Source organism: Rhodamnia argentea, chromosome 10, assembly GCF_020921035.1.
Source record: "Rhodamnia argentea isolate NSW1041297 chromosome 10, ASM2092103v1, whole genome shotgun sequence".
Taxonomy (NCBI): domain Eukaryota; kingdom Viridiplantae; phylum Streptophyta; class Magnoliopsida; order Myrtales; family Myrtaceae; genus Rhodamnia; species Rhodamnia argentea.
In genome coordinates, this window is record NC_063159.1 from 15,165,219 (window position 1) to 15,187,129 (window position 21,911).

The window sequence follows — 21,911 nt, forward strand, 5'->3', positions numbered from 1 at the left end:
TTAAGGGCTATAACTTTTTTTTGATCAACTAAGTGCCATACTTTGTGTACGCTGTTCAGTGGGGTGCCATAACTTTTTTTCCAGTCGTTTGAGTGCCATATAATTTTTCTATTGATCGCTTGAGTGCCGTAGTTTTTTAAAAAATGTTCACTACGGGCACCATAGCCTGTAAGATTTTCGGCACCTCGGGCGAGCATTTATAAGAAGGTATGATACTTAAGTGATCAATTGAAAGTTATGATACCAAATTGAACATTTTTTCAGAAATCATGGCACTCAAGTGGTTGAGAAAAATAGTTATGACTTTCAAATGAACGTCGTATGAAAAGTTAAGAGTGCTCATGGCATCCTTATCTCCTCATGGAGCTGATTTGATCTCGTTTCGGGAATGGGTCAGCCGTGCACTTGAAAGCTGATCTGAACTTGAAATAAGATCGGAGACGATAATTATCCATATATTGTAAATCAAAAGATTACTATAAGGAATATGAATGCAGTACGGCAACGACACACGCTCTTCACCACTAAAGACCAAGGATAAAAGAAGCTTGTAGCTCTTTTCTGCTCCATCAATGATGAATAAGCACACCACAACCACCACCCAACTCACCAGCGCAAAAGCACAGACTGGTATTCGAAATCATCAACCCCTCAATCGATAGTGCGCCTGCCTATTCTCTTCAAATTATGCTCGTCAAGTATGCAACCACTTTGTTCTCAGTTACTACTCAACTGTGCTCCCCAGAAGAAAACCACAGTGAGTATGAATCGATCGATTCTGATCTAACAAATATGCAGCTGAATTTTCATGGTCGAGCCATCTGCATTATATCTTATTCGGAAAAGTTAGTCTTTCTGATCAGTTACAGTGCGCATCATTCGCTATGGCCTCACAGCATTGGAAAAGTGATCCTTATAACATTGAAATGCACAAGAAAGAGAGGGCCAAAAAGGAGGAAAAAAAAAAAAAAAGGAACATCCGACAATTGCCAAAGCTTGCTTGGTTGCTTCATCTACGTACTTGACCATCCACAATAACCTAGCTACCTGTTGTGGAGAGGGTTTGGACCCGTGTGGACTCTTCTTTCTTGAGCGCGGAAGATTTTGTCCCCATCACCTTCACGTGCACGGCCTCCGACTTGAGATTCAACACCCTTCTTCTTTGTCGTCGTCGTCGGGAACACGTTAGTGACCGACCCGCTTTCGGATCTCTTCGGCCTTCCGTGTCCGTGTGCACCTTGAGCCGAAGAAGAGGCTGTCTCTGAGGAGTGTAAGAGCAGGAGGAAGAGAAGAGACCAGCATGCCAAAGCCAGCTTCCTTCTTCTTCTTCTGCCGCCGCCAAGTTTCTTGGAGTTGGAGGAGACGCAATCCATTCTTTTCCAAGGAGACAATTCACTGGAAAGGGAGCTTTTTCTGTGAGTGTCTTTGGTCCCTCTGAGGAAGTGGATGTTGGTACTTGACAGTGGAAGAGAATGAGAGGGTGACCTGTGCTGTGACTTAGGGCTTTGGGGTGATTTTGTTTTGCTTTAGAAGCCTTGGAGTTTGGGGATGGAGAGAAGAGGGCAAATTCAATGTGGAGTGAGAGTCAACATGCATCGGACTTGCTGCTTGATTTTATTAATTTAAGGAGAAGAAAAGTCAATGGAAAATTGGGTCGTACTAATGGGTGTCTCCATGACATTTATTACCATGTCTCCATGACATTAGTTAAGCATACCAAATAAGGAATAATTCAACCACCGGAGCTTTCGACCCGATGGCCAATGATGGGTTCGAGAGACTGACGGTTCAAATGGCCCATGTCTCCCTTGTGCCCCATGAATTGATGCATATGTGGAGGTCTCTACCTTATGGTGTTGAGCTCGAATCCTTCCTTGAATATCATTTCGGACTTATTTGTTGCTAGGTGTGGGGGCCTATCCTGACGCACCATGATGGGTGCAGTTTACGCCACATTCAGCTTAAATAAAGACGGCACGAATCTCTCTTATTAGTATATACAATCTAATGAGTAATACACATAAGATTAATCGCACAAAACACGAGAAAATCATAGCATTCAAAATGTCAATTTTCTTCATTTTTATTTTGGTCTAGCAAATTTCTTCATTTAGTTAGTTAACAATTGTGCTTTATATATATATATATATATATATATATATATACACACACACACACAAAAACAATTGAAAAAATGGATGCCCATGAAAGTCTTATTTGTCTTGACTGTTTGTGAGAGAGGGAGGAACTTTTAGGTAGATGCTCCTATTTGTGAAATATGCACTAATCCTAGTGAAGTAATGAATGTTTCCATGCAGAGGAGGACAAATTTTACTGTGCCTCCACTGTTTTATAGAGGTGAGCCCACCATAATTGTACTGTTTAATCACAAGAGGACCGTGAAAAGCTGGATTCCACTTATATTAACTATATGTCGAACCCTAAAAAAAGAAAAAAACAAAGAAGCACATTACCTATGTACTACGTCAACATATATGGGCGAGTGAAATATTGACACCGACGTGGTAGCCTGGTAGTTAAGGCATCACATTCTTCCACGGGACAATATGATATAGCCGTGTTGTAAGCGAACGTTAGGTCAGCTTATGACTTTAATATATACTACCTCATGGGAAGGGATTTCTCGAATTCTGGCATATGCCGAATAGAGCTGCGGCAACAGGCTCGCACGCCTACAGATGGATTGAGCAATTATCGCTCAAACCGAACATTTTGTAGCGGGTGAAGAGCCCCCATTATAATACCCAAAGGAGGAAGCTGTGCTGATCGCCCTCTACAGGGCTAGTGATCATTGCAACCATATTTGATTGTCTAAATTCATTGGCTTAAAGCCTTGAATCACCATCTAAGAGAGAAGATTCCCGGTGACGCAGTTCTCAAAACCTAAATTGCTGTGTTGAAATAGGAGTGGAAAGACATGAATAATATATTTAACATGCAACTTTATCGTACAGAAGCGAAAGGAAGTGATGATTTTTCGGACAATAACTTGCGTATCCCTTGAGGATAACAACAAATGAATATCACATCTCATTTCCTCTTCCCGACGACGTAGGAAAGGAAACAGTGCTCCATAGCATTAGGAAACGCAAAGACAATTGAAGACCACACTCACGAGAGACACAGACGACCCTCGGATGCATTTTCATCCATATGTTATAAAAGTCCAGTGAATTTTGCAATCGGATCGCTCAATTTCAATTTCAATCATCAAATAGGTTTAGTTTTTTTTTTCCCCGAGTTTGATGTATTTGATAAGAGTACAGTTGATCTTTTGATGGAGTATTGACGTGGCCAATATGTAGTCATTTCTATAAATGCCGCCTTGGCCGCACTTGACCTAAAGACTCGCATGATTCCCGGTTCGACGAAAAGGAAGACATAGAAATTAAAGAAATTAGCAACATCATTCCAAACTAATGTGGCTGAACAAACTTATAATTTACAAAAGGTTTAATGACATCATTCCCAACTCGGACCTGAGGATGGATGATGGGTCGTGGCTGTGGATATGTGAAGTTGAGAGCAAGTGAATAACATGTAGTGGGCCACGGTCACTTTCACACAAGAAATGATGATGCTTTCCTTCAAAATAAGAGGACTCCCTAAAAGTAGGGGTGTGCAAACTGGACCGGACCGGCCCGGACCAACCCGGGACCGGCCCGGACCGGCCGGGTTGGTCCGGTCCTTGAGGTGGATGGTCCGGTCCCCGGTCCCAATAAATGGGACCGGTGATCGGGCGGTCCGGTCCTCGGGTTTCTTGCATTGGGACCGGACCGGCCCGGCCCGGACCGGACCGCCAATAATATATAATTATTTATATATAAATATATACAATTGCAAAAAAAAATTGAAAACAAAACAGAATAATAAAAGTCCACTATCCATTTTTTTCCCAACCTTGCACGGTCGCACTCTCTTCCTCAAGACTCTCTTTTTAGTCTTATTTTCCATCTTGTTTTTGGTCATCTTTTCTCCCTGCAGGCTTTTTTTAGTGCGGTTGGTGATGTTTTTATCATGTAATGGCTGGATTTGGTATTGAATTCGAACATTTTGATCAAATTCGTCGATCATAAAAGTCATAGCGAGTCGCTATGTTTTTACCGTGGCATAATTTATTAAGTTGACTAGATTTTCAATAGTTAGCGGTCCTCTTGGGCCGGGACCGAGACCGGACCGGGACCGGCCCGGACCAGGACCGGCGGTCCCGGTCCGGTCCTTGGTCCCGAAAATATGGGGACCGGGACTACGGTCCGGTCCCCGGTTCCATGCCGGGACCGGACCGGCCCGGACCATGCACACCCCTACCTAAAAGTCATGGACGCTTTTCCATCATGAAAAGCGACACTCGGAAAATATTAAACTATATATGACATTTGTCTCGTGGATATTGGTAGCGATGGCAAAATAGATCAAGAATCTATATTCTAATCCATATTTAAGAGTGTGTGTCATAAATAAGTTGCTTAACAAATTTAAGTGAATCATAAATGGATCACTTAATACTTTAACGGAGTATTAAATGGGTCATAAATGAATTCGCTAACTATTAAGTGTTCAACAAAAAAAAAATCTTAAGTGAGTCATAAAAATATTTTTTTGACTATTTTATTTTATTTTTTCTTTCTTTCTTTCTTGCTTTCTTTTTTTTTTTTTCCCGAGGGGTCAGGTGAGGGTCGCTAGCTAACCCTCGCCGGCGGCAAGCGGTGCTCGCCACCGACCGACGACCCTCGCTGGACTTTGAAAAAAAAAAAGGAAAAGGGAAAAAAAAAAGATATATGATCGAAGGGAGTGTCTTATAAGATATATGGATGACGTCCACATTTTTGAAATTCGGATAAGTTTTCATATGGATGACGTCCACATCTGGCAACTCGTCAATAAGATATATGGTCGAAGGGAGTGTCTTCCGATGATAGTTGAAGGAAAATATTGGGAAAATTACAAAAAAAATCTTAAATTAATTTTGTCAATTCAGTCCATCCGACGAATTTTGGTCAACCGGCCAACATTTTTGATATTTTAATTTTTGATTTTCTTTTTTCTTCCCCTTCCCTCTTCTTCGTCCGGCCGATCACCAAGGCCGGAGGGATCGTCGACGAGGCTTACCTCGTCGCCCTAGATTTGGTGAGGTCGAGCCTTGCCCAGCCACGACGAGGCCGATCGTCCCTCCGATCGGTCTCCAAGGTTCGGTGACCAGTTGGAGGAAGAAGAGAGAAGGGGAAAAAAAGAAAATAAAAAAGAAAAAAAAATATTATGTCATTGGCCGGCTACCGGTCGGCCAAAATTAGTTGGATGTATTGAATTGATATAATTACAAAAAGTTTAGGACTAAATCGGAAAAAAAAATTCAAAATGAATTTGCATGATAACAAAAAGTTTAAGATTTTCTTGGGTAATTTTCGCGAAAAATATTGCCCAAAGGTTTGTGGAAAGGCCCAGCGCAATGGACATGACGTCACCGTGACGTCCTACAGGCAATGAAGAAGTGTGGAAATAGTAAAGCATAAGCAGATTGATATTGATAAATCCCTTGCATCTGAATTGTAGTTGGGAGTCCAAGGTCTACAGTACGCACATCACCTCGGGTGGATGTTTGACAGGTTCAAAAGGGGTTGGTGCTGGGGAGGATCATATGTCAGATCTGAATGTAGGGTTTTCAAACCGGAAAAAATGAGGAAGTAGTCTAATCTGTCATAATTAGCCAAGCTGTCTCTTAATGATTTCGCTCTCTCGGGGATTAGTCTCCTCTTATAGCAGCTAGTGTGTTAGAATCGAACTGGAAAATCGAACCTAAATCAAAACAACAACTCGAACCGATTCGGACTGAAGTTTCGTGCATTTTCGGTTCGATTGGATTTCGATTCAAATGATGAAAAGATAAATGTTCTTTTTTTCCCGATTCGGCTTATTTCGATTTGGTCTGGTTAATCAAATCGTAATCAAAATTCTCTGTAAAAACTGCACGCAACTTAAAATCATTTTTCTTTCTCACCCCTCTCAAAATCGCCTTGAACCATAATCTTCGTCTCTATTCTCCCTTCCAAAAACTGAAAACCTAAACTGTTCGACTTCGTATTCGGTTCGGTTCAACTGCTCACCCTATCGGTTCGGTTCGGTTCGGTTTGGGGTTTTTGAAAATCATAACCGGACCGAACCATCGATATCCCTAGAGCAGCGCAATAAGATCTATTTATCTGGAGGAAGCTCAAGTGCCCTCCTTGCATCAACTCTTAAAAGGTGAGAAGTCACAAATCTGCTCTGCTCCACTCCACATTGATCCCTACAGGACAAATCAAATAGATGCATACAGCGTCCCTGTAGGAAATCATGGGTATGTCGCAAAACATGTTACTCAAACCAAACATGACAGAAGACCCTACACAAGATGTTGTCCCCGCTTTAAGTTGTTTATACTCCTTAAGAATTCGTTAATCGCTTGCAATCCTAAATATATATGCTTCAAACATGAGTCAGTCCACTTGATTTAGTTTGAAGATTATGCCATCTTGAATGAGTAAACTGCATTTCCTAGCCAGGTTACCTCACCTTTGTATAGAATTTTGGAACTTCAGCCACAGAAGAAGAGTCGGTATCCCGCTCTTTCGACTGGACCTGTCCATGGGTCTCTAAGCTCAGGCCGTCCAGGACGAGCAAGTCTGCTCTGGCCTCTCATACTTAAGGCTATGCTGGAGCTGGACCTATTCAACGAGGTCATGGGTATGTAAGGACGTTTCTGAAGCTGGGATGGTTCCTGAAGAAACAGAGAGAGAGGTGTTGGTGATTATTTACACAAGGCAGTCTCTCGGCTCTCTGTACTCGAGACTTGGTCTGGCATATGCTGCCCGAGCCTTCTCTGGCACATGTTCCCGCGCAACGCACGTATGATCTGATCAGGCCATGGTGGGACCTTGGTAAATGTCATCTTCCCGAGCTACTTTCTTGCCAGACCGCCTTGCACGCTGAATCGGCGCACTACTTGCGTCCAAGACATCACATGGCTTGGTTAACATATTCCACAGTCCAATGCGATCCCAGCCCACGCAAAGACTATGGGTGTTATCATCTAATTTTAGGATACATTCGCATAGCATAGCATCGGTTTTTGCCCAATGCATATCAAACTCCAGGTTTCGCTGTAGTCTAATTGGTGAAGTTTCAAGATGATCAAATCAACAAAGATGTTGAGAACATCCACTTATTCATAACCATTTCTATCTGTCTGTCTGTAACCTCATTAAAAGCTTCAGTGCCAATGCAGTCCAATTTTTGTAAACTTAGGACCACGTGATATTAATATGGTTATTTCTGACAGCAGACTCGGACAAGAGCCCTTCTGGCAATGGGCCCCCTCCCAGAAATGAGCTGAACAACACCAGCGATCTCTCCGGCTGCGAAAATGGGGCTTCATGAGAGGCCCCTCTGATCGTCGCGTATGATAATTTATCTCCATACACTTGTGTCCACCCAGCAACCTAAGAAAAATGAATATGAGGGCCTTAGTTTCGTCCATCGCCTATTAAAATCAATTGGAGGATTGACGTTCATGAAGGTTGATTACTGAGCCGACCTGTCTTTCCTCGAACCAGACACTATAAGGCACGGTTGTGTTCAGTCCCAATTGCTTTGCTAACTTGTTCACTATAGTCCTCGTTCCGATGAATGGAATAGCAGCATCTTGATCCCCGCTGTCGACATTGCAAACGGAAGATCAAACCCATGTTGTTCCCCCATGACTTGAAATACCAATTCCGAAGAATGCCATTTCTTTGTTTACCTGTAAACTAAAACGTGGATTCCTGACTTCACTAGCTCCCCCAGAATCGGAACCGTCGGTGTCTCCAGATTTTGCATTTCATATTTGAGAACACTGTAGGGCACAAGAACTGAGGGTGATAAGAAAAGAAGCATGGCATGACGTAATGAATACAATTCAAAGAACGAATGATCCCAGACTACTCAATCGAAAGTTCAGGCAAAACCACGTGATAAACCAATATCTAGATAATCTAGAATCGTAACTCGATTAATGTTAGGAAGAACCAATCATATAGTCCTGTCAACGGAACAAGGTCGTGGGGAATCTTGTCCGGAAGTTGGGAAATGTGGATATAGTCTGACAGAACACCCCAGATTAGTCGCGATGCCAGTTATTCGTGAACTTCGGCCTCACGAAGATGAAGGTCCGACGAGTTAAGTTGATCCTTACCTGCTGCAAGTTGTCCATCTAGAGATTCCGACAAGCCGGGCATGTAGAGCCTCCTGCACTTCTTTCCTGTTCAAGTACTTCACGGTTTCCTCTGGCACACATACATCTATCTTCTCTGTTTCTTGCTGGAAAAAGCATAACCCGAAAAGTTCAAAAGGTTGCAAGAGGCATAAATAAAATAGTACATCAGAATGGATTAAGAGGCTCACCGGCTTATTCAGAACCGCGGATTGTGAAGAAACTGTCGACAAACAAACATCAAGAGTGACATCGTACCCATCAACGAAATTGCTTATTTCTCTCAGTGCTTCGCTGAGGACATGAGAGCAGCCAGGGGTGAGGGCGTCGCTCCATCTTTGTCTGATAATTTGGGAGAAGTTGCATATTGTGTTGAAACTTTTGTAGGTTGCATCTGATATCAATCCGTGGGACCATAAGAACTCCGCCCGTGAGTTGAAATCGGTATTGTACTCGAGAAGCGGATTTCCTATCTGCAGCAAGCGTAAGATGTGTTCATCTCAGTTGTTATCAATCTAATGATTTGTGAGATGCTAATTCAAGTTTACAGATTTTTCAGTCGAACTCACGGCAATTCCCTTCAAATTGAACAACTTGGACTGCACGATGAGCTTTGCAAGTTGTGGAACATAGTGACCTGATAAGAGCGAAATTAGATAGTAACTTAAATTCTGCATTCACGGAGCTTCATTCAACCGCTCAAATCGGTGCACACAAAACTTTAATCACTAGTTGTTCACCTGCATAGCTCTCTCCTGTGATGAATAAATCTCTGTTCTTGTATTCCGGGAATTTTTTGAACCAGTTGCGGAGGAATGCGAGATTGTCTTTTGCTGAAATGTGGAAGCATTGTTTAGCTGTTATTAGTACTTGATTTCAGCTTCAGATTAGATCGGTAAATCATAGTTGCACTTGAATTCGCTCAAAATATATGGCAATTCGCGAGGAAAAGAACCTGTCATCTTGTCGTCGACAGAGATATAATAAGAGTTATTGACAGAGTAGGAGAAACCTACTCCGGCAGGAGATTCCAGGTACAACATGTTTGCTTCTGCAATGAATTGAAAAATGCGAGAATTAACCAATTACAGAACCTCCGCAGTCAGAACTACATCATGGTATATTCGATCAAACTCGCTTTCACCATAAAAAAGGATTATCTCATACAAGGTCCGAGTCAGTTTCCTATCGACTTAAGCTTTTGCGGCGAGAGACAAACGTGTTCATATGCGTTTAAGCCGCTACAACTAAAAGTATGCGCTTAACATTTTCCCCCTCCTTTGTTTAGGGAATTTGCGCTGACCTTTATTCCAGCTATAATCATTTTTCCGGAGCACATCTCCACTGGGCTTGAACGGTCCATGCTCGCTGAAAGCACCGATTCCAACGGATGAACAACCAGGCCCTGCAAAGTGCAAACCCAACACATGCAAACTCCAATGCTCTTTCAACATGTTCATTTCATTTCTCACCATCATTCTCTCAAGTTTTCAGTTCAGATGGTTTTACTTTTACCTCCATTGAGCCAAAGCACAAGAGGCTTCGAACGCGGGTCGGCTTCGGCTTCGGCGAAGTAATAGAAGAGATCTCTCTGCTGCTTCTTGTGCACAGTGATGTACCCTGCATACTGACTGAAGCAAACCTTGGGCTGTCCCGGCAAGCTGACGATTCTGTCAGCATCTGAGACGGTGCTTAGCGTCGAGCTTGAGCATATCCCGGTCAGTGTTACACAGAGTGTTGCTGCGGTAAGCCATGGCACCAGTTGCAGATGCATCACGAGAGAGAGAGAGAGAGAGAGAGAGAGTGAGAGAGAACAAATGCCGGCAAATCAAAGAAGTGGAGAATATTTGGTTCGAAAAGTAAAGTTTTGACCTGTTTGTCGAATTCTGCCGTTTGGCTCTTTTGTTTCTCGCATCTTTGCTTTTTGGAAGACACATTTGGTTTTTACCCTTTTCTTAATGGACCAAGTCAATGCTTGCAAGAATAAATGTTTGGTTTTTGTGGGGATTAATGAAGTCTTTGATGTAATCCGGCATGACGTGACGTGTAAAGTAGTGCTCCTGCCAGAGGAAGTTACCCCGTGTTTAGTTAGGAAAAGATTTACCTGCTTGAAATATAACTATATAAGAATAGCTAATATGGAAACGTGATTTATCAAAATTTATCGTAGTCATTTCTCATTTATCAATTACACATTATGGCTTCTCCACCTCTCCTTTTATGCTGGAAAGATGGAATTCTTTTTTTAAACGATTCTATTCTATTCTATTTTACTATCAAAATTTTATCACCCATACTGTGTGCTTTATGTGTTATATGCAGATTGAGAAATCCTGCTCCCTCTTTACTCATTCCCACCCCCCTCTTCCTAAATGAGAAGAGTAGTCACTGGGCAGGAGCAATCCCCCAGTGACACATGGAAATTCATTTGTCATGTTTCTAGGCTTGTTCTACATAAAGGAAATTGATAAGACTTAGTATGCAAATTCCACTCAAGTATTCCATGTTTCTTTTTTAAAGAAATTGATGGAAGCTAAAACTTTTTCTAGATAAGTAATTCTAAATAAGTGTTTTTTGCAAAGGAAAGTGAACGCGAGACTTCTGTTCTTGGATTAGAGTCCGTTCATCCAAAAAGGTTAAAGACCATATTGGTAACAAATGTTCGATGATGATATTCAATTGAAAGTCCAACCAAATACGAATTGATAACCTATTTTGGAATTGACCCGGTGATAAAGGTGTTCTTATACTTTCCGCTAAAAAATTAATGGGTGTCGGTTTCAATAATTGTCTTCGGCTACTCACATTTAAGCAGGGGTATAGCAGTGGGCTTTTTTGCTAGTTTTCTTTCCAGAAAAAAAATGTTTATTTATTTAACTAAATCATGGAATATTTATCTTTTATAATTTGTTAAAAAAATGATATTGCTAAAACATTTTTATGCAATTGATTTTTTAAAATAAATTTTACTTTTTTAAAAAAATAATTTTTTTTTAGCTGATGGATGATTGTAATGGAAATGGGAGAGGGAGATGGAGATGATGGATGATTGAAATGGAAATGGGAGATGATGGAAAAAGTATTGCGCTATTTACTAGTGAGTGGTCTTATTGGACTAATCTTCTGGTGGGAAATATTCTTCATTTTAGATAATGAATGCATTCCAGGCTGCACATACGTCTTGTTTTTTTGGGCCATTTTTTTTTATAAAATTAATTTTTTAATTTTAATTTTTTTTATACTCTCCAGCGGTGGCAGTCCGGCCGGCAACATTCTAGAACAAATTATTTATTTATTTTTATTTCTTTATTTTACTTATAAAAAATAGAAAATGGTAAAATATAAACTAATATACTTGAGTTGAGACCCATTTACAGGTGGGTCCTTAGAAAACTTTAGGCTATAGGCCGAAAATGGGTTGGGTTAAGACCCACTGAATAAGCATTATAAGCCTAAATCCATATTTGACCTATTTTTTAAATTTGTTGAACCTATATATGACCCAAGTGAATAAAAGTGAGTTAAAAAGTGGGTTAAAGACCCACATTGACATATCTAGTTTTAACGGGAGACAATGAGGGATTTCGCCATAGTGACATTGGATGCATCTATTGAGAATCTAAATCATTGTATGTGCATATGTGGCTGTTGGTACCAAAATAAATCATCCACTAAAACACGTGTTGCACACGTGAGAAATCGACACGTGTCGATCACATGAGGAATCAACACATGTGCTAAGCACGTGACAAGTTGACACTTGAGCAAGACACATGAAGAGTTGACACATGAGGAGAAGACATTTCGATAGAGAATAAAGAAGGAGCACCAAAGAACACGAAAGTTATCTCCTTGAATTCCATGGCGGGAGGATAGATTTGAGGTGGTTAAGATTTGAATGGTCTCTAAGAATAAGTCAAGGAGTCCACAAAATGCAGAGGACATGAGCATACCCCCCACAATCGAGAGAAAAATGATAAGTATGCTATCGACGATTCTTGGATTGACAAACTTCAAAGCCCCGAGATACAGAAAACATGGGCACGATCGACACCAATTAAAAATGAATAAAGGCGCCAACATCATTAGTTATCTGGAGTCAAATAACTGCTCAAAGACTAGGTCAAAAAGGATTCCAAAAGGCCAAAGAAAGCGGCAACTGTTGGCGCGATATGATTACAACTATTGAAGAGCAGTTATCACTCCAGCCATTATGAATACCACCAGACATCCACATAGAGGCCCTCCTCCGAACAACTCAAAAAATTTATCTTATCTTTATTTGTCGTATTGCATTTACTTTTCTTAGCTATAGCTATTAGATTCTTGTCGTCGAGTCAAATTCCAACATTTATCTTTATTCCGGATACTTTGCCATCGAGTCAAATTCTAGTGCATTATCGAAGCGTATTTAAGGCATTGTCATCGAGTCAAACCCCGATACTATTTTGAGTGCGTTGGTTCGTTATTCTTTAAGGGAATTGTGCTTGCTAGGCTATACCATCGAGTGAAACTCTGGTTTGGTTTACATTTGTACACTTTCTTTCGATTTCATTTGTACTGATTTCTTTAGATTTGTACTTGTAGATTCTCACGATCGAGTTAAGCTCTGGTTGAGACCATATTTGTATAATTATATTGATTCTATATGAACTTCGTGCATTGATTCTTCTGACTATATGGAATTCTCATGTCCAAAATCATCACAGAACTCCTTTATCAATTTAAAAATTGAAGCACGGATTTCGAAGGAAAATTATTTTTTTCGTGGACCAATTCCGGCGAAACAGTAGCATATTGGTGAGAGAAGCCTAAATGTTTTAAGGAAAATGAATATGATGTATGGTTACGTGGCTAATGAAATAAATGTGCGCTGGTATTGTGACTTAAGCGAATGACGAAAAGTGCGGTTTAATATGACTACTAGAGAAACCATAGAGATTGCAAAATTGATTCGCTTGGATGTTTACAGACTATCACGATTTCCTTCGAGAAATAATGTTGGATCTACACTTACTTTTGTGGCTGACTACTCAAGAAGGACCTAGGTCCTTGTGTTGAAGCACAACCAATTTTATTTCGCAAGCGATAAATTGTGAGGCTAAACATCTGTGAGTTTTCGAGTAACTTGAGCGTGATTGTAACCTATCGTTGGATCTATAGTGAAATCCTAAGTAATACCGATTGAACACGTAAATCTGATGTCTAATTTATTCCCTTATTTTTCTATCTTTTGTATTGATTGGTCGCCTATCTTTTGCAACAGCCGCCACAAAAAGTTACGCCTATCTCAAGCCCAGCCCAGCCCAAACCACGGTGCCCTGCCCACTCGTGGGCAGATAAGGACATTATGAAGCTGTGGTAATTCCTGAAGAAACTGAGGACAAAGGTGTCAGTGATTCTTCACCCTAATTTGTCTCTTGACTTTCTGTAACAAAAGTGCTAGGGATTTCCAACGTTCTTTCACCTTTTGAAAACTGAACTAACACGAAGAAGGGTCGTCGTCCCTGTGACATGATTTCGATTATGAAAGAAACTAAAATTTTCGCCCATTCTCGGAGTTATGGTATACGATATACAAAGCTGCACTAGAGAAGCAAATGATCGATTTTGGAAGAAGCCAAGAAATGCGAATCGCGAACACCATGAGTTTGATGTTTCTGCCAGTCGAATCTGATGAACTCCTGTTCGGGTACACTTAGGATGACTTACTAATAATTTGGTCATTTTCCACGGCAGACTCTGACAAGAGCCCTTCCGGCATTGGCCTTCTTCCCAGAAATGAGCTAAACAACAACAGCGATCTCTCACAGCAATTCCCTTCAAATTGAACAACTTGGGCTGCGCGATGAGCATTGCAAATTGTGGAACATAGTGACCTGGTACGAGTGAAATTAGATAGAGGCGAAAATTATGCATTCATGGAGCTTCCAATTCATTCAACCACGCAAATCGGTGTTTAATCACTAGCAGTTCACCTGCATAGCTCTCTCCTGTGATGAATAAATCTCTCTCCTTGTAATCCGGGAATTTTTCGAACCAGTTGCGGAGGAATGCGAGATTGTCTCTTTGCTGAAATGTGGAAGCATCGTTTAGCTGGTATTAGTACCTAATTTCAGCTTCACATTCCCTCTGCAGATCATCGCTGCACTTTGATTTGGTAAAAATGTAATGCAATTTGGAAGAAAAAGAACCTGTCATCTTGTCATCGACGGAGTTATAGTAAGAAGTATCGACAGAGTGGGAGAAACCAACTCCTGCAGGAGATTCCAGGTACAACATGTTTGCTTCTGCAAACAAATCGAAAAAAATGCAAGAATTAGCCAATTATGGAATCTCCGAAGTTGGAACCACATCACAGCGAACGGGATCAATCTCACATTCACCCTTGGCTAAAAATATTTCCGATACAAGAACCGATTCAGTTTCCCATTGATTTAAGCTTTAGCAAAGAGAGACAACATATGAACACGTCTTTAAGCAGCTAAAGGTATAGGATTAAACCTTTTCCCCGTCCTTTGTTTAGGTGAATAAAGCTCAACTTTATTCCAGCTATAGTCATTTTTCAGGAGTACATCTCCACTGGGCTTGAATGGTCCATCCTCGCAGAAAGCACCGGCTCCAATGGATGAACAACCTGGCCCTGCAAAGTGCAAACCCAAGACACAAGCAAAACTCCAGTGTCTTTCAGCATGCTCATTTCATATCTCACCATCATTCTCTCAAAAACCAGTTCAGATGGTTTTACTTTTACCTCCATTGAGCCAAAGCACGAGAGGCTTTGAAGCCGGGTCGGCTTCGGCTTAGGCGAAGTACTAGAAGAGAGCTCTCTGTTGCTTCTCATCCACGGTGACGTACCCTGCATACAGGCCGACGCTAACGTTGGGCTGTCCTGGCAAGCTGGAGATTTTGTCAGCTTCCGCAATGGTGATTAGTGTTGAACTCGAGCATATTCGGGTCAGTGTTACACACAGTGTTGCTGCGATAAGCCATGGCACTAGTTGCAGATGCATCACGAGGGAACGAGAGAGAGTGAACAAAATACCGGCAAAACGAAGAAGGTGGAGAATATTTGGGTGGAGACGTAATGTTTGACCCCTTTGTTTCCTGTTTCACAGAGTGGACCATCCAACCTCAGCCACAAATGTTGAAAATGAAAAAGGGCGACTCGCTTTGCTGATTTCATGTTTTTTATTGTACAGAAAGCCATAAGATGATGACAATTTTCTTGTCTTATTTGAAGAAGCAAATCAAAAAGTGGATATTATTCTCCGGCCAAAGAAATAGATTAGCTGAAAGCAACGTCACCGATGAGATTAAATGGTAGTGATGAAGAAAAGATGAACAATTCAATTGAAGATGCTAGCGATAAAAGAGTCACAACACCATGGAACATGAAATTCGCACCTTGCATAGGTGTGAAGTTTAATCTGTATGATGAGGCTTAAGCATTTTATAACAATTATGCTAAAGAAGCGGGATTTGGCATTAGGGTGTTAAGCTCATATAGAAGAATGGGCCACGAGGAAAAAATGCGGTTCTGTACGATGTTGTAGTCGTCAAGGGTACACGATAAAAAAATGAACAAGTTAAGTGAAGAGGAAAATTACCAAAAAAAGTCTTAAAACTTTTAATTTGGCCAATTTAGTCCTCAACCTTTTAAGTATTTTCCAATTCAGTCATAAATTTTAATTATCCCAATTTAATCATAAACTTTTTTAATGAGTTGCCATTTTAGTCCGTTCGACCAATTTTGGTCGAAAGTCGTTGATGTGGTGATCTAATTAGTGCCGACCATCTTACGTGACACGACCGGCGTTGTCGTGAAATTTTTTTAATTTTTTTTTAATTTTTTTAATTGTTTATTGTTTTTTTCTTTTCTTATTTTCCTAACCCTAGGTTGGCGAGGGCCGCCACGCCCTTATTGAGAGTAGTTCGTCAGCCCAAATTAGAAAAAAGAAGGAAAGAAAAAAGAAAAAAAAAATTCAAACTCTTTTTAAAAAATTAAAGAATTAAAAAATGGACTACGTCATCACCGATTGTGTCATGTAGGACGATTGACACCGACTAGACCGTCACATCTATGATTTTTAATCAAAATCGACCGGATGGACTAAACCGACATATGGTCAAAAGGTTTAAGATTAAATTGACATAATTAAAAGGTGTAGTACTGAATTGACAAATCGTCAAAAAGTTTAGCGCAATGGGACAATGCAATAAGTTCATGAAATTCTTTTGGCAATTCTTAAGTGAAGAGCGGGAAAAAGACACGGTTGTCCAATAACAATTAGAGTAGATCTAGTGGAGTCTTAACAGTGGGAAATAACAAATGTTTGTACTCGATTGTAATCACCTAACAACTTCTCAAAGCGCTAGATACTCTACATCACACAAGAATATTGACGCCAGAACAAAACGAAAATTTGAGTAACACTGTAAGGCAGGGTTAGAACAAACAAATGAATCGTTTCAAGCATTGGTTGTTGAAGAATGAGAGCATGAGAACTTAAATCTTGAAGAAATATATGTTACAAATAATGTTGCTAAGTACACAAGGTTGAAATTGCAAGAGGGAGATGGGCAAGTTTTCAATTATTTTTCGACCATGCAGTTGAACAATTCCCATTTTTATTAGGTAATTGATTTGGATGGTGAATAGAGACTGCGTTATGTTTTCTGGGCAGATGCATGGTTAAGAGATGCTTACGGATACTTCGGGGATGTAGTCACGTTTGATACCACTTATTTGACAATTAAATAAGACATGCCTTTTGCTCCACTTGTCGGTGTCAACCGTCGTGGTCAGTCGGTTTTGTTAGGATTTGGTTTGCTTGCAAATGATGCAACAAGCTCTTTCTTTAATGCATGTCTAGGTGAGTCCCCCAAGCTATCATTACTGTGACCAATGTAAAGCAATGCATAATGCAATTCCCGAAGTATTTCCATGTGCTCATCATCCCCTCCTTTTGTGCCATATGATGCAAAAGTTACTATAAAAATTAGGGTGTCGACTTCAATATAAGCGCATAAAGTTAGTAATAAAAAAGAGTAGTTTACGACTCATTAAATGTGATTGATTTTGAGATTGCTTGGAAGGAGCTGATAATGATTGGCATGAAACATTGTATGAGGAACGAAAAAAATGGATGCCCGTGGATTTTTTTATTGATATGTATATAAACAAACATGTTTGAGTGATTTTATCTCTAATATGAGCTTGCACTAAAAGTCAAAGCATTAAAAAAGAAGCCTGTGCCAAAATACTGTGTGAGTTTTCGAGTAACTTGAACGTTATTGTGACCTTTGTTATATCGTTGGATCTATAGTGGAACCTTAAGTAATACCGATCAAACACGTAAATCTGATGTCTATTTTATTTTCTTGTTCTTTTTTTTTTGGTCAAATATGTTTATTATTGTTTTTTTGGTCGAAATGTTTATTATTGTTGGGTGGCCTATCTTTGGCAACAGCCGCCACTAGGAGTTACGCCTATCTCAAGCCCAGCCCAACCCAAACAACGATGCGCTGCCTGCGGAAGCAGGTGTGCTGTGACTTCTCATATTTAAGGTTGTCTAGGAGCTAAACATATTTCTAAGGGAGGTTGTGGGTACATAAGGACGTTGTGAGGCTGAGATAATTCCTGACGAAACAAAGGACAGGTGTTGGTGATTTCTCTAACTGGTTCGTCTCTTGGCTCTCGAAACTTGAGACTTGGTTTGGTATATATTGCCCGGGCTTTTTCTAGCACAAGCTCTCATGTATCACACATCTAATCTAGTCAATGAGATACCTGAAAGGCCATGGACGGACCTCCGTATAAGTGCCAGCTTTACCGATCTACTTCCTCGCCGGACTGCAATGCACTCAAGATGGGCGCGCTACTCGCATTTAAAATATCACATGGCTTTATTAGCATATACCACAGTCCACTGTGATCCTAGCCCTCACAAAGCCTATTAAGGGTGCGTATCAAACTCCAGGTTTCACAATAGTCTCTCCGTGGGGAAAAAAGCAAGCGGCTGACGACCTGTGATACCGGAGCCCTTGCAACTTATGCTCGTTTTGAGCTTTCCTTCTCATCAGTTAGCTCTAAGTGGATTGAATGTACGTAGCAGCCACGAGTTGGAGAAAAATAGTGATATTCCTATCTCCCATCAACTAGAATTGTCGAAATCTTATGATCATCACATTGATCACCAAGTCGAAAATACCCAATTAATCCAATGACTCATATTTATCCTTGTTTCTATGATCTCATTAAAAGGTTTAGTGCTTGGAAACATTAACGAGTCGAACATTTTTGCCGCATGAAAACTGAACTACAAAAAGGGTTGTTGTCCCCGTGTCTGTATATCTGTTATGAATGAAACTAGAATATTCTGATAATACGGGCGTTGCTACTAATATGTATGCCACAGAAAGCAGCATTAGGGAAGTAAACATTTGATTTCGGAAGAAGCCAAGAAAAGTGAATCGGAAACATGGCAAGTTTGATGTTTCCTGCTAGTCAAATCAAAGATGTTTTTCCACAGCAGACTCAGACTCAGGACAGGAGCCCCCCTGGCAATGGCCTCCCTCCCAGAAATGAGCTGAACAACACCAGCGATCTCTCTGGCGATGAAAACGGCGCTTCATGAGATGCCCCTCTGATTGTCGCATATGATAATATGTCTCCATACACTTGTGTCCATCCAGCAACCTATGGAAAAATGAAGAAAAGGGCTGCAGTTTCGTCAATCGCCTACTAAATTCAATGGGAGGACTGATGTTCATGAAGGTTATTTACTGAGCCGACCTGTCTTCGCTCGAACCAGACTCTATAAGGCACGGTTGTGTTCAGTCCCAATTGCTTTGCTAAGTTGTTCACTAGAGTCCTTGATCCGAGCAATGGAATAGCAGAATCTTGATCCCCACTTTCAAGTTGCAAATGAAAGATCAAACAGGCGTCATCATCATTCCTTACACATAGCCTCTTAAGTCATGTTCACAGTTCCGAAGAATGCCATTTCTTTGTTTACCTGTAAACTAAAACGTGGATTCCTGACTTCACTAACTCCCCCAAAATCGAAATGGTGGGTATCTCCAGATTTTGATATTCATATCTGACAACCCTGTAGCACACAAGAATCATGAGGGAATTCAGATGAAGAAGCGTGACATGAGGCAAAGAACCCAAATCAAAGAACAAAGGATTAAGGACTAGGACTAGTCAATTGAAAATTCTGGAGAAACCATGTCATGAATGGACTGTTAGATAATCTAGAGTCACTTAAATCGATTGATGTTAGGAAGAACCAATCATGTAGTCCTATTAATGCAACCGGGCTCGGAGAACCTTTTCGGAAATTGGGAAATATGGATATACTTTGACAAGACTCATCAAGATTATTCGTGATGCCAATTAGCCATAAACTTGTGCCTCTAGAAAATGAAGTCAAGTCGATCCTTACCCGCTGCAAACTGTCCATGTAGAGATTCCAACCAGCCGAGCATGTAGAGCCTCCTGCACTTCTTTCCTATTCAGGTACTTGAAGGTTTCATCATCTATACATACATCTATCTTCTCTGTTTCTTGCTGGAAGCAGCATAATCACAAAACTTCAATAGTTTGCAAAGGGAAAAACCAAAAAAGTGCATCAGAATGGATGAAGAGGCTCACCAGCCTATTCAGAAAAGCGGACTGTGAAGAAACTGTCGACAAACAAACATCAAGAGTGACATCGTACGTGTCAATGAATTTGCTTATTTCTCTTGATGCTTCGCTGCTGACATGGGAGCAGACAGGGGTGAGGTTGCCGCTCTGTTCTTGTCGGATTATTTGGGAGTAATTGCATATTGTGTTCAAAGTTTCGTAGGTTGCATCTGATATCAATCCGTGAGACCAAAAAAACTCCGCCCGTGAGTTGAAGTCAGTGTTGAACTCGAGAAGCGGATTTCCTATCTACATTGAGCATGATATTTGTCATCTCAGTTGGTATCAGTCTGATGATTGTGATATGGTAATTCAAGTACGTAGATTTTCCAGTCAAACTCACAGCAATTCCCTTCAAATTGAACAACTCGGACTGCACGATGAGCAATGCCAGCTGTGGAACATAGTGACCTGGTAAGAATAAACAATTAGATAGAAGTTAAAATTCTGCATTCATGGAGCATCCGATTCATTCAACCATGCAAATTGGCGTTTGCAAAATCTTAATCACTACTAGTTCACCTGCATAGCTTTCTCCTGTGATGAATAAATCTCTCTCCTTGTAGTCCGGGAATTTTTCGAACCAGTTGCGGAGGAAAGCGAGATTGTCTCTTGCTGAAATGTGGAAGCATTATTCAGCTGGTATTAGTACTTGATTTCAGCTTCACATTACCTCTGTAAATCATTGCTGCAATTTAATTTGTTAAAAATATATCGCAATTTGCAAGGAAAAGAACCTGTCATCTTGTCGTCGACGGACTTATAATAGGAAATATCGACAGAGTAGGAGAAACCAACTCCAGCAGGAGATTCCAGGTACAACATGTTCGCTTCTGCAAATAATTTGAAAATTGCAAGAATGAGCCGATTATTGAATCTCCGAAGTCGGAACTACATCGCAATGAATGGACCCTCGAAAATAATATATCTGATATGAGGTCCGATTCAGTTTCCTATCAATTTAAGCTTTTGCAAAGAGAGGCAAAATATGAACATGCATTTAAGCTGCTAAAAGTATAGGATTTGACCTTTTCCGCCCTCGTTTGTTTAGCGGGAATTAACCTCACCTTTATTCCAGCTATAGTCATTTTTCAGGAGCACATCTCCACTGGGCTTAAATGGTCCATGCTCACAGAAAGCACCAACTCCAACGGATGAACAACCAGGCCCTGCAAAGTGCAAACCCAACACATGCAAACTCCAGAGTTTCTCAACGTGTTAATTTCATAGCTCACCATCATCGTTCACTCAAATTTTCAGTTCAGATTGTTTTACTTTTACCTCCATTGAGCCAAAGCACAAGAGGCTTCTCAGCCGGGTTGCCTTCGGCTTCGGCGAAGTAATAGAAGAGAGCTCTCTGTTGCTTCTCATCCACGGTGATGTACCCTGCATACTGGCCGAAGCTGACCTGGGGCTGTCCCGGCAAGCTGGCGATTCTATCAGCAGCTGAGGTGGTGTTCAGTGCCGAGCTTGAGCATATTCCGGTCAGCGTTACACACAGCGTTGCTGCGATAAGCCATGGCACTAGTTGCGGATGCATGGTGAGCGCGCGAAGGGGGAGAGAGGGAGACGGAGAGAGTGAATCAAACGAGGGCAGAGCAAAGAAGAAGTGGAGAAAGCGTTTAAATGAAAACGTAAACTCTTTTCTGACTACTAGTTTGTTTGGCACTCAGGAAGACACACTTGTCTTTTTTCCTTTGTTGACCCAAGTCGGTGCTTAGGAGGACAAGTGTTCTGTTTTTGTGTGGGAAGCGAAGTATGACGGCAGTTTTAAGGTAGCGTCTCATGCGATAGGTAGCTTCCTCGTGTTCAGATTGGAGAAGCTTTTCTTTCTCTGGAATAATCGATGGAAATGATTTATGTGCTCGAGACTTTTTCTGTTTGTCTTTCTTTTGACAGTCAAGCACATGACCGAAATAAAGGTCAAACGAATGAGCAGAAGAAGATGCCGTTCCGATTATTTCGCGA

General features: G+C 40.9%; 2 protein-coding genes across 3 annotated transcripts; both read right to left on the reverse strand.

Annotated features, from left to right (window-relative positions):
- Nucleotides 1-7,223: 7,223 nt before the first annotated feature.
- Nucleotides 7,224-10,322, reverse strand: LOC115732196 (serine carboxypeptidase-like 45). Of its 2 annotated transcripts, XM_030662865.2 has the most exons (10): nucleotides 9,764-10,322; nucleotides 9,552-9,653; nucleotides 9,204-9,299; nucleotides 8,989-9,081; nucleotides 8,818-8,885; nucleotides 8,440-8,721; nucleotides 8,231-8,355; nucleotides 7,799-7,891; nucleotides 7,592-7,709; nucleotides 7,224-7,496 (listed from the first exon to the last, which is right to left on the reverse strand). In XM_030662865.2, exons 1-10 carry the CDS (start codon nucleotides 10,020-10,022, stop codon nucleotides 7,299-7,301), a joined length of 1,434 nt encoding a protein of 477 aa, XP_030518725.1. In that variant the 5' UTR covers nucleotides 10,023-10,322; the 3' UTR covers nucleotides 7,224-7,298. The 2 variants fall into 2 exon arrangements, with proteins under 2 accessions (XP_030518725.1, XP_030518719.1); XM_030662859.2 differs by having other exon boundaries at nucleotides 8,231-8,721.
- A 3,393-nt stretch (nucleotides 10,323-13,715) lies between these two features.
- On the reverse strand, nucleotides 13,716-21,576 carry LOC115732212 (serine carboxypeptidase-like 45). The gene is made up of 11 exons (XM_048271513.1): nucleotides 21,225-21,576; nucleotides 21,011-21,112; nucleotides 20,681-20,776; nucleotides 20,466-20,558; nucleotides 20,287-20,354; nucleotides 19,911-20,192; nucleotides 19,702-19,826; nucleotides 19,270-19,362; nucleotides 19,047-19,164; nucleotides 18,823-18,950; nucleotides 13,716-14,016 (listed from the first exon to the last, which is right to left on the reverse strand). Exons 1-11 carry the CDS (start codon nucleotides 21,481-21,483, stop codon nucleotides 13,947-13,949), a joined length of 1,434 nt encoding a protein of 477 aa, XP_048127470.1. The 5' UTR covers nucleotides 21,484-21,576; the 3' UTR covers nucleotides 13,716-13,946.
- Nucleotides 21,577-21,911: the final 335 nt, after the last annotated feature.